This window comes from Protopterus annectens, chromosome 11.part0 (assembly GCF_019279795.1).
Source record: "Protopterus annectens isolate FY-2018-M chromosome 11.part0, PAN1.0, whole genome shotgun sequence".
In the NCBI taxonomy this organism is placed as follows: domain Eukaryota; kingdom Metazoa; phylum Chordata; order Ceratodontiformes; family Protopteridae; genus Protopterus; species Protopterus annectens.
In genome coordinates, this window is record NC_056745.1 from 233,197,458 (window position 1) to 233,211,180 (window position 13,723).

Here is a 13,723-nt window from a genome sequence, read left to right on the forward strand (position 1 = left end):
AGCAACTAGACCTTTTCTAGGGTGGGAAACAGGAATGGAAATATTTTACTGTATTATACTACTCTCCTCTAATAAGCACACATTATTGGTTCTTCTATTAGTGCACTTCTCATTGGTCTTATTGTGCTTTCTTTATGGAACAGCTGAGCACAGGTCAAGGTACATCTGGCTGACAGAGAGAGAAAACGTTTTCTATTTTTTCAATATTTTACTATGCAGCTACTGAGGCACTCACCAGGGCTCACAGTTTAATGGGGGCCGGGGGGAGCACGTGCCCCTGTGAGCCCTGGTGTAGTGCCACCTCTGACACTAGACACTAGTAGAAGGATGTGCAGAGAATTTGGGAGTAGGTATGGGGACTGTGGTGTGTGTGTGTATGTGTGTGTGAGAGGACAGATGCCTAGGACTACACGATGCGCCTTCCGCTGTTAACTACCACAGGAAGTGCTGACCTGTACTTCATGGTAATTAACTGCGATTCAAAGACATACAAATAAATTGATAATGAGGTCTTTCCTCATTGTGGCTTACATGTCTCAGAATCATAGCCTTTTTAGCTTGAGCATAATGAATCCCCAGGAGGATGGAATATAGTGGTGCTAGGATAACTCATTCACACAGAGCTCAGGAAGTTTGCATTGTAACCTCTAATGGGCGGAGCCTAAGCCATTTGATAGAATCAAATTATGTTCAGACATTTCAAACAAATGTTCATATCTCTGGAACTACAGGGATTATGAAAGAAATATACATGGCAAAACTCTTCAGCACAAACCATTTTTATAGTGGTAGTATTCTTTATAAGTCAAAGTAAACACAGTAACTATTACATTTGTAATAGTTTGTAAATAACTTACAATATCTCAGCAGCCACCCAAGCTACACTCATACAAAGGTTCAACGCTGCAGACAGCACCCCAGCCATACCTGGTTACTCATCCTATCATACATTCAGACCCCAAAATGTGGCCAGCAAAGCCAAAGGAGGTGGAGTTTCAATATATATTAAACACATACATATCTCCAGGCTGGTTAAACAGTATGACGCACATGAGACACTCCAGGTGCAGTTAACCGTTGACAAGACCCCTATTCAAATTATAGCTAGCTATAGGCCCCCAAATTTGACTCAAGATCCCCACACCACCTATCTGGACCTCTTCAAGTCTATCAAGATTCAACCCTTTACTCTAATCCTGGGTGACTTTAATTACCCAACCATAGATTGGAAAAAATACTCATCCCAGCACACAAATGCCCAGAGAGTCCCCGATTTTATCAATGTAAATGCCTTGGAACTGCTAGTTGATACCTCCACAAGCGGTGATAATATCTTGGAATTGGTATTAACCAACATGAGTAACCACAGCAAACCCCACCACTACTGGGTCAAACAAAAAAACTTCTCCAAAGCTGATTACAAGCTCCTGAGGGATGGTATAAACAGCTTCACAGCTCCCTCCCCCACTCTAAGAACTGGAACCAGTGTCTAAATCTACACCAAAGTACTATACAAGTATTTATACAGATACATGGTATCAGGAATACCTGACAGGAAAAAAATCATCCTCCGCAAGGAAGAGTAAACCAGTCTGGTGGACATCTGCAATAAATAAACTATATAACAAAAGGAAAAAAGTGCTGTCCAGGACCAAGAAGGAGCAGGTGACCAGTTGGAAGCAATCTCTCCTTAGCCTGAACAACCAAATAGGAGCACTAGTGAAATCCTCTAAAGCCAACTTTGAGTCCAAATTGGCAACATCTACTAGAGACAATCATAAGGCCGTCTTCATGTATGTCCGCAATCTCAAGAGAATCACCCAGATCTGTTCAGAACTGGTGGTCAAGGACACCACATACACAAATGCTGTATATATAGTCAATCTACTGGCTGACAGATTCAGTGAAAACATCTCCCCTCTGTCCCTCCATCAGTAAATCAGGACATCCCCAGTACCTGCCCCCCACCCCTTATCTCTAGGGAACAGGTCATCACTGCCCTCTCAAAGGCAAAAATACAGCCTCCATGGGACCCGATAACATCCCAGGCTACATCCTACATGAACTCAGGCATGAACTTGCAGCACCATTAGGCACTATTCAACCAAAGCCTGAGTACTGACTTTGTCCCAACTGAGTGGAGGACAGCCACCGTCATCCCTTTACACAAAGGTGGGGCATCCACCGATCCAGGAAATTATAGACCATCAGCCTAACTAGCCTGATCTGCAAGGCCATGGAATGGATTATCATGGACCTCATTAACAGGGACACTGGCAACCTCCAAACACTTGACCCCACACAGTTTGGCTTTGTCAAGGGGAGGTCATGTCTGTTAAATCTGGTCGACTTCTTTGAGACAGTCACCAAAGCCATGGATGAGGGGAAGACAGTGCACACCGCCTACCTTAACCTGGCCAAAGCCTTCGACACTATTCCCCACTTGGGCATATTAGATAAACTCTCTCAGTAGACCCGTAAATAGCGGCATACCCCAGGGATTGGTCTTGGGGCCTCTGTTATTTGGGATATACTTCTCTGAGGTGCGGGCCAAAACCAGTGGGTAATGGCTGACCAAGTTTGCAGACGACTGCAAGCTGGGTGCAGTCATCAATTCCCCAAGTGATGTGGACGTCCTCCAAGAGGGTCTCACCCACACAAATGATTGGTGCCAGAAACATGGCCTCAAGTTGAATCCCAAAAAATGCATCATCATCCCCTTTGGGGAGAGTGATGTCCCCACATATTATCACATTAATAACAATGTCCTAAGCACACAATTAGTAGTGAGGGAATTGGGCACCCAGGTTGATAGCAACCTGACTTTTGACCACCATGTTGCTTCTGTGGTATGGAAAGCGTTCTACATGGCCCACCTCATAAGTACGGGTATCTCATCCAGGGACAAAGAGGTCATAAAATCCCTGTATTCTTCCCCTTACATGGCCAATTATTGAGTACAACACCCCCTTCAGCATGCACCTCGCAAAGCACATGCAGCAGCTGGGGAGAGACCACAGAGGTTCCTCATCAGGAAAAACCACGGCCTCAAACACCTACCCTACACAGATAAGCTAAAAGCCCTGTCCCTCTACTCAGTTTCATACAGACTCCTCAGAGGTAACCTCTGTCTGGCATACAAACCAATCTCAGGCCCCACCTTGATGGAACTGCTGCATATCTGCAAGTCAAGCTCCACTCAAACAACCCGTACGCATGACCTCAACCTGGTCTGTGATATCAATAGGACTTGTTGGCAGGACAGATTTGTGTCCCAGAGACTCCCCCATCTGTGGAATAGACTCCCTCTTTATGTCAAGCAGAGTACCTCATCCCTTTTTAAGCGCAACCTGGATAACTGGATGGGAAACAGAAAATACACTCCTGGGATTCCACCTGTGTCCCTGCTGGACAGGGGCTCTGGGTGCTGACTTGTCTAAACATGGACTAAACTCTTGGCTAGGCTTACAACGGCCTCAGGACCAATAGCCTAGTAACCTCCTATGATTCTATGATCCTACAGTCAGCAGTATTTCATTCATCTAGCTGAGAGCTTTCATGTGAGGCTAAGGAGTTCTGTCTGTGTTACTTGACTGTTGAGATAGTTAGAAAAATGTGAACATTATGTCTATATAAATTAATATAATAAAATGAACAGTCAATATCTATTTACCCGCACCAGACAGAGGTCAAATATTAATGCAACTGAGTTTGCTATTGTGTAAGCTTTAAGATAAAATCTTTTAAAACCTTGTACATAGCATGGTGTTGTAATTATCGATGCAAATATGAACATTCAACATTTGACACCTACAGGAGTTAACTGCAAATGCACCTGGAGGTGTTACTCGGATGTAATGAATTAAAAATGGGACAAAAGGGAAGAAGGGGGTTAATGGAGGCCTTTGCATGGGAGGGAATCAAGTGTGATTTAAGAGAAGAATAAGAAGAAAATTTTATCAAAATGTGAAGAAGGATGAAAGTTTAGTGTATGAACTTAAAATAAGTTAATGAATAAGAAAGGGAATCAGTGATAGATCAGTACACTATGTATGCCATCATCTGCAAGAAGGGTGGAGTAAGTACAGCAGGGGTAGAGAATAACTAAAGAGGCTAATAAAAGGAAGTGGGTTAGCCTTATAAAGAATTTGAATCTGACAGCTGTTGACTAGGAGACTTCTTTCTCCAGTTTGAGATACAATGGGAGTTGACAGAAAGTTTACATCATAAGGGGTTCATCAACTTAGTGTAAAACTGTTTTAGAAAATGAAAATACAGGGCTAAGTCTTAACTAACTCAGAAGGACTCAAGGATGTTCAAATGCCATAAGGATGTTCATTTGCCAGCTGTGATCATTCCAATGTGTAGAATTAAATAAGAAAAACATTAATAAAACATTAACAATGACACCAATGTGAGATCTGAGGGGGGAGTTGAACATGCCAAATTTGAGAAGAGTATCAAAGAAGAATTAAGAGGATAAAAAGCAATCTGAAAGGACGAATAAGTATGGGAACTGGTTAGGAATGGGAAGATTTAAAACAAAAATGTAGAAAGAGAACACTAGTATGGTTTAATGTGAACATGAAGCAAGTTATTAGGCTTAAGAAGCTAGCATGCAAAAGTGAAGAGAGAAAGAAGGGATTCAGTATGAGACATATTCAGAAAAGCAACAACAGAAGTGAGGGCAAATAAGGAAGAAGGAGACAGCTTTAGCTGGTCTTCAAGAAGAGCAAGGAACAAGAAGATAGGATGAATGAGTACTCTGCATCATTGTTTACAAATGAGATTGTAGTGCCATGCTGATAGGTTACTATGGCAAGGAAGAGTGAACAGTGGAGAGACAGCATACTTAAGCATCAGGGATAGTATTAGCACTAAGGGATGCTTAGGCAAAGGGACCAAATGAGCTACCTTCCCAGGCTTTAAAGGATCATACTGAAAGAGATTATGACTAAGATTTTCAACAGATCACTGGTCCAGCTAGAAGTACCCGAGGACTGCAAGAGGGACGTGTTCCACCCCCTGCATAGAGTGGGGGAAGTAGGAAGACTACAAGTAACTACAGACCTGTTAATCTGACAGAAATGGCAAGGAACATCATGGACAAAATCCTGAATGATGGACTTTTTTTTTTCTTTGAAGACAACAATGTCCAAGGTACTAATCAACATGTTTTTTGACAATAAGAAACAACCAGTGAAATCTAAATCATTTATGAAGTAATCCAACAGAAGAGTTATTGTAGACATGTTATACTTGCATTTCATTAAAGCATTTGAATCAGTTACACACAGGTGACTGCTGGAAAATCTGCAATAATAAGGGACCGTAGCAACATTAAGAGGCTGGATCGGTACTTGGTTAGATGGTGGATCACAAAGTGGAATAGTGAAAATAACACCATCAAAAATAAAAGTCACTACTGGTGCATCTTTGGATTGGATTTAGGTCCAGTGGTCCGATGGATATAGTTCAGTCACAGGTGATGCAAAGATTGCTACACTTGCCGGTGACAAACGGTGACAAACGAAAGTACAGTTGTGCAAGCAAACATACAATAACAGCCGCTTTTCAAATAGTTCATTGTTGCAGTAGCATAAAGCTGTATGGGATATATCCTGCCAAGGATATCAGACATCTGGTTAGTGTACTAAAGCATTTAGGTTCCCTCTTTTTGCAACACACCCACTGAAGCACAAGAATATGCTAGTAGAAAAAGGATGTATAGGCACCAACAATTCAGACCTTTCTTACCATAAGGAAGGAGGCTGAAGCATAGAGATCTAGAAAAAAATACTCTAAGAAGCCAAAAGTCAAGGCAAGTCTTGTTAGAAAAAGGAACAAAAGTGAGAAGGGTACCACCCCAGGCAAGGGTAAATGGAGGAAATAAAAAAGCAAGAAAAGGGGAAATAAAGGAAGGTGTTAATACTGCAATAATGATCTACAGAAATATCTACTGTTACTTTAAATTTACTTACACAACTGTACTACTTTCATCATTAGAGCACTACTGTAGTAGCAAAAACTACATGGGATGATTGCCAAAGTTTTAGAAAGTGAGGGTGGAGGAAGCAGGACGAGAGTCTAAAAGATCTTGGTGAACAGATCTAGCAAATCCTGTTCTGGCTGTTTAAAGGAGTCAATTTTGTACTGCTTACTGAAAGTGTACATGGATGACCAAGTTGCATCCTTTAGAATAGCTCTAAAGTTCACCCCTTTCCAAAAGCCCTAGAAGTAGCCACAGTTCTCAACATTTCTGTGCACTTTGACATTCTGGGAAAGGGGGGGGGTCTCTTTCCATGATGAAATATCATAACTGGATAGCCTCAGACAGCTATGAGGAAGTAGGTTACTTGGAAACTTGCTGCCCTTTCTTCTTACTGTCAGAAGAAATAAACAGTTGGTCTGACATTCTGAGATCTCTTGTCTTACCTTGGTAGAACATGAGTTGCTTGTGGATATCGAAGGTATACAAAATTATCTGCCCTCTGTTCTTAGGGTCAGGGAAGCAGACAGGGTGATGAATAGATGGTATATCCCATAACTGTCAAAGGCCTTACTGTCTTTCTCAATTGGAACAGGGTTACAAGAAACCAAAGGCTTAGATCCAGTACCCTGTCCATAGAAATTACAGTCTAATCTACAGTGGGATTCCTAAAAAGAAACTTATGGGAACCTGGCACCTTATACAAGCTGTTAGGTTTGCTAGATACAGAAGGTTGCGAATCTAGAGAAGTCAAAGCTGTATTAAATACAACACCCAAAGCTCCCATTACAGGAAGAATAGCTAACAGCTTGGGGGAATCCAAACTCAAGAGGTCATAATACCATTTATGTGTCTCTGAAACCTCTCTCCATTCCCACACGAAGAACTCTTTCATCTAATGTCAAAAAATAAATTTCTTAATTTGGGAACTCTTGAGGATAGATTCTCATCTTATTCACATTCACAGGGAATGGGGGATGAGAGTTGAGAAACATAATCAGAGTCAGACAGTACCTCCTTTTAAGAGGAAGAGATGGATCTCTTTCTCTTAGTCTGGGAAGACAAAGGTGTTGAAGACTGAAAATACTGCAAAACCAGGTTTACAACCTCATGTACCTAGGAAACCTAACAGGTTATATAAGGTGCCATATTCCCACAAGTTTCTTTCTGACATCTCTTCATTCTAGAAGGAGTTGAAGTGGGGGGAAGGGCAAATGCTTAGACTTTTGATACTTTTTCTTTGAGATCACTAATCTGATAATCCTGGAAGAATCAGGCATCTGGACCTCTATAACTGACCCAGCTACTTGCGCTCTAAAACTTGGCATACTCCTTCCTCTCCTTCAGTTAGAATAAAATAGTATCACCCTTCTTGGCTTATGCCTGAAGTTTGGTTTGACTGGATGTATGGATTTCATGGGCCTTAGAGACTTCTTGTGGAGTCTTGCCAGAAGGACCAAGTAGATTGCACCGATGATCTAAGGGCTCAGAAATGATAGCAGAGGAACTGTCTGTCCCAGACCATTGAAAAGAGGTGGACAAACCCATCTCTTGAGCCTCTTTTGAAAATTTCTCTTCTTCTTGGACTGAACAGGGATATCTGTGGTACAGGATTCAGTAGCCATGCTGGTGCACACTAAGACATTTAGATGTCAGTTTTCAAGAAGATGTTTTAAGCTATTAAATTACTATGAATGGTTTTGGGAGTGAAAAATAAATATGTTACAGGACCAGAAGTAATGACTTTCCTCAAGGAAGAAAATGCAGGCCATGTGGGCATAAGGTAGCTGCCTACCACACGTGCTTTTCCCTTTTGTGACATATATAAGCCATTATTAAAAAAAAACACTTTTTTACAGAAAAAAGGAAGGAAGGTCCAAAATAAGGTACTTATCTGCCCAGAAAACTTTAATTGTAAGCTGTCCATGAGCACTGAAGGTGCTGGGAAGGTCTGAAATCTAAGTGCATCAATGGCAAGAAACATCTAAATTTTTGCTCACATGCATTCTTTTTATACTAGCATGCAGATATTTGAGTCACAAGGAAAATGCCCCAAAATTTAGTATATTGGCTTGATGCCTTGGCAACATTTGTCCCAAGCAGCTTTATGCTACTGCAACAGTGATGAATATCTAGTGTGCATAAAAATTTGGAACATTAAGAGAAATAAGTGAGCAAAGACAATACTGAAGTACAATGAAAATACATTTATTGTTTTGCACTTAGGCCATAATAACACTGGTATCTAGTGTCACCTGAGAGGACCAGAGCTAATGGCATGCAATCAGGAAAAAGATCTGGTGATATTTATTAAATTTAATCTAGATAGGAAGAAGCAGTGTAAAATGGCTGCAGCAGTGGCAAACACCATTTTTTAATCTATTCTTAGGAGTTTTGACTCAAGAAGCAAGGAAATATTGCTACAGCTATACTAAAGGATTAGTCAGACCACACCTTGACTACTATGTACAGTTTTGACGACCATAATACTTATCAGAGATATGGAGGAATTTCAAAAGAAAGCTATGAAATGGGCAGATGGGATGAAGAGAAAAGGGTATGAATAGAGATCTAAGGAATTGGTGATTTTATTTATAGAATGCACAGATAAAATATGATATGGGTGCATAAGATTACATCAGAGTGAAACAATCAAAGTAATTTGGAAGGACAGAAAAGGAAGAAGAGGCCTTTATTAGTTGATTCTGTGTATCAACATTTCCTTAGCTCTGCAAAACATTCCTTTACAGATAAAGTTGATGACCGATGGAATCTTCTTCCTGAATGGCTGGTGAAGAAACAGCCAATGGATTTATACACAAAATAATGTGATAGGTAGAAAATGGAGAAGGGGAAAGATGGACAAGAAGGCTGTTAAAGTGTATTGTTACACTCTTCATATATTGGTGTTTTACAATTAATTTAATTTCTAAATATACTCCTGATGTTAATGCAAGAGATAACTGGTTATGGTTTGAAAATAAAATAAAATTATGACATTTTTGGATGTTTTAGTATTACTGTTGACTCAGTTTTTCCATATGACTACACCTGCAAAATGATGACAAGTTAAGTACAGACAATAATTTACACATATATTCAAAGCATTGTGGGTAATCAAAAGTAGAATACTTCTTTAGAGGAACAGCTACTTACTTACATTATGGTTTCACGAAATGATCATCAAATGTGTTAAATTTTCTAGAAATAGATGACAAATTGTCTTACTAGGATATAAGACTCCCTTATTGCTGCAGCTAAAATGGCAAAATAGTACCTTATACACTAATGTAGGTAGTGAAGGATTGTGAGTGCAGTCGTTCATGATGTAATGTCAGATGTTTTCTGTTTCAATAAAATTTTCAAGAGGTGGTGCTTGTCAATGAAATTAATTGTGAAAATAGCACACTATTTGCTTCAGATAATGTAAAATTTCATAAAGCATATGGTAAGGAGATAACTCCCATTACTAAGGGCTGATTATTTAAACATGCTAAGAAAAGTGTGACAATATACTTTAAATGTATGTAATAGTAGACTTGGCAGGCTGTTTCCTTCTGCTTGCAAACAAATTAAAATAATATAAGTTAAACTTTACCTCTGGAATAAAGAGCTTCTTGTCTCGCTCCCAAATTGGTGGCCAAACGATTATTTCCTGAAGTTGTCGTGCTTTCTGAAATCTGTCCAGCCATTTAACCTTACCCTCTAGGTCACCTGCAAAACAAAATGTATTTTCTTGTTTATCTTTGGATAAAAAAATCATATTCTTATTTATGCACAGAATAATTAAAGGATTGGCACAGGTTTTGACCAACATCTAATTCATACCATTGCATCAATTTTGTCTGAGGGAAAAATAAGTACAAATGTTGGTTATAATGGTCATAGCAGCACGATAAGGCATCACTGTGGCTTTAGACTATTATTCTTAAACAGTACAGGAAATATGGGTGTAAACATTCACAACAGAGTAAGTGATATGACAAATTAAAGTCAAAGAATCAGTGTTAATATGATATTCTGCTATAGACTTTCCTTCTCCACCAACATTGATGCTTATCATCCTCTCAGGTATCTATCATCTCCCTATCACAGGCACTGCAGTCCATGTTACTGTTTACTGAAGCAGAGTATACTGAAACAAGTGAGCTAGACTTTCAGTTCCTCAAACTGGAGTTACACTATAATGAAAGGTGTTAAATTATGATGTTTCTCACATGCCTCTTTGAGGAAAACAGCACTCCCCTACCATATTGTTATCCTCACTGCAGGCTACATACTCAGAGAAAAAAATTAACTGCTTGGTAGCCAAGTACCTCTCAAGTTAAAAATGGTTTCCAAGTGCCTTTGATATACTGTTCAAAAAAGACATGAGCTGGATCCAAAATGTCTAACAAGAAGCAGCTCCTCTGTGATGCTCTGCAAGGAAGATTGCATTCTTAGAGCAAAGTTTAATTCTACTCATCTCAGAGGAGTACTGCTACAGTTTGAACTTTATCACTGTTGTATATGATCAGATTTTTTGATTCACTAAACTTTGTATTAATCAGTTCAGCTTTCTTTAGTAAAGTTACCTGAAACCAGACATCAAATATGAGTTGCACAAAAGTTTCTCCCATTGAACACTCACTAAAAATACCTCAAGCAGTTAGTCTTATCTGTTCAAGAACTTTATAAACTGATGTTTCAAAATAAAATGGATTTGTTAAGATAATTACCAAACAAACTTTATTACTGAAAAGTCTGACTTTACAACAAAGTATCCCTATTAATTACACAGATAATTATTTGAATGACATTGGGGGTAGACTTAACAAGGAGGAAATCAAGCAGCCTTTTTATTAAAGCAAAAAAAAAAAGTTGGTTAACCAACAAAACTGAAGATCTAGACAGCAGAAGAAATAATATAATAATGTTTAGTATTCCAGAAAAAAAAAAACTGACAGGACCCTCAAAGTCAAACTAGACATCTCCACCTCCAATAACAGACCTGTCACTAGTGCAGTTCCCCAGGGATCTGTCTTTGGACCCTTACTGTTTGGCATCTATTTCTCAAAGGTCCAGGCATAGACAAACCTGTGGCTGACCAAGTTTTCGGACTGTAAGTTGGGTGCTGTCATTGACTTCCCAAATTATGTTAACATACTGCAACAGGGTCTCACAGCAACTAATGACTGGTGCCAAAGTCATGGCCTGAAGCTAAATGCAAAAAATGTATCATCATACCATTTGGCAGAAACACGACCCCTGTTGATTACCACATCAACAACAACCCCCTAAGCACACAACCTGCGGTGACAGACCTGGGCACTCAGGTTGATAACAACCTCACAGTTGACCATCATTTAGTGGCAGTGGTCAGAAAAGCCTTTTACTTGCATCCAGAAAAAAGGAGGTTATTACCTCTCTATACTACTCCTTTATTAGACCAATAATTGAGTATAATGCCTTGTTTGGGATGTACCTCTCCAAACATCTGCACTAACTGGAAAGGCCACTGAAATACCTCTCAAAGAGAATTCATGGCCTCCAACACCTGTCCTATGCAGACAGGCTCAAATCACTAACACTCTACTCGGTATTGTACAGATTGCTCGGGGTGATCTGTATGTCTCCTACAAGGCAATCTCGGACCCTGCCCTACTAGAGATGCTCCATATCCATAAGTCTCACTCCTCATGCACTACCTGCTCAAAAGGCTTGAATCTAATATATGACATCAACAAAACCTGTTGGGGAGACAGATTTGTCTCCCAGAGGCTGCCCCATCTCTGGAATAGACTTCCCATACACATCAAACAGACCACCTCGCTGACCCCTCTTCAAGTGCAACCTTGATGCATACACATTAGCAATCAGAAGAGAAGATCAACTGCCTTTGTAATACATCACATGCAGGGAAACAAACTAATGAAATTTTCACTGAAACATTTGTTAGGGACAGCATGAGTTAGCGTCTTATCAACAACTATTGAAAATCATATCATACATACACTTTTGTATTAATCTGGTGCTCACATACAACACTGGCTTACAGTTATTCAAACTTAGTTTGTAATGCTTATGTGTTAGCTGTAAGCCATTAGTCCCTTGTAGAACTGTGAAGTGTATACATATACTAGTTTTATCAGCCATAAGTGATAAAAGTAGCTACAAGGTCAGGATATAGTTTAGTAGTTAATGTGAGCTATTGGGAATATATGTCAAGAATTTAATGAACATGGAAGTTAATATTACAGACTGGCTTGCCTTATAGGATACAATAATACCTATATTAACATCACATGAATGGGGAGCAACTAATTTAATATATTTGTCATGAATATTGATAGAAGATATAAACAAAATGTGTATATTCATTGTAAAAGAGATGAGTAGAATGATACAAAATTAAATATGCATGGATGTATAGAGATTAGCAGCTGTGCTAATGTACAAAACCAAACGATTATCATACAGTACATAGATACCTTCCCTGAAACAGTTCCTGGGTAGACAGCACATGGATAATTAGCATATACCTCTCCTCTGGACTGCTTAATTAGCATGCAGCATGACCATAACGACATCCTGCCATGGCACTGCATGTCTTTGCACAAAAGCACTATGGAAGGGCTGTGTATGAATTCAAAAAGGTTACCTTGAGGTGTAGACATCATGTACATAATGCAGTCTTTATGAATTCCCCCAATATATTTAAATCATCATAACTATGTGTCAGAAATTAACTTACATAATTATCTGATACAGTCTCTGTTTCTTCTACAACAAAACGCAGTATATCTTCACAACTCTAGCACAAGGCTAAGGATCTTAATGAGTCCATGGATTAGTACTTCTTAGTTACTAAATATATACTTTTCTCCTTTTTATCTCTCATTCTCTTTTCATTTACCATTCTTATCATTTGTCTTCATTTCTACTCATAATATTTAAAGCTAACTTGCATATGATAAAATATGATGTTAATGGTAAGAAATCTATTCAGAATTATATTACATATAAAAACTATATTACTTTCATTGGCATCTATTCAAGAGATATAAAAAAGTAAGGTTAAATGTGCGTATAAAGGAGAAAAAAACTAAAAGAAAAACTCAGGCAAGCTAGATTTTCCACTGTGTGATTCCTTATAGGTTCATAGGTAGGTACTAGGCTATCTGCCCGACAGCATTTATAAGCCTAGCCAGAGTGTGTCGGCTTTCGCCACCCCATTGATTAATTAAATGATCCTCTGTCAAGCAGAGCCAATGAAGTGATCCCAGAGGTGTATTTTCTGTTACCCATCTACTCGTCAAGGTTTCTCTTGAAGAGTGTTAGTGAGGGGCTCTGCCTAATGTAGTTTGGAATTTTGTTCCAAAGCATTGGGAGTCTCTGTGACAGGAATCTATCCCTCCAGCATGTTCTATTTATTGTTGTGGCGAGGTTTAGCTCACTAGAGCGCGTGGTTTGCAGTGACTTGGATTTCTTTAGGTGGAGCATGTCCATTAATTCTGAGTTGATCATGGCTTTGTAAGTCAGGCAGAGATCACCTCTGAGTAAGCGATATGCCACTGAGTACAGTGGAGTTTTTTCAGTCGGGTTGCATAGGACATATATTTGAGGCCAGTAATCCTCTTGGTGAGGTACTTTTGTGGTCTCTACAGCTGTTGGAAGTGTCTTGTGAGGTACATCCCAAATGGGGCATTGTACTCTATGATGGGTCTGATGAGTGACGAGTAGAGGGGCACTATA

At 39.4% G+C, this 13,723-nt stretch overlaps 1 protein-coding gene across 1 annotated transcript in view; it reads right to left on the bottom strand.

Moving 5' to 3' along the window:
* Positions 1-13,723, bottom strand: part of PLEKHG7 (pleckstrin homology and RhoGEF domain containing G7) — a 1,339,509-nt gene that overhangs the window by 225,645 nt on the left and 1,100,141 nt on the right. The window contains exon 12 of the mRNA XM_044087653.1: positions 9,588-9,703. Within this exon, the coding sequence (XP_043943588.1) occupies positions 9,588-9,703 (116 nt within the window). The remainder of the gene's footprint in view (positions 1-9,587; positions 9,704-13,723) is intronic.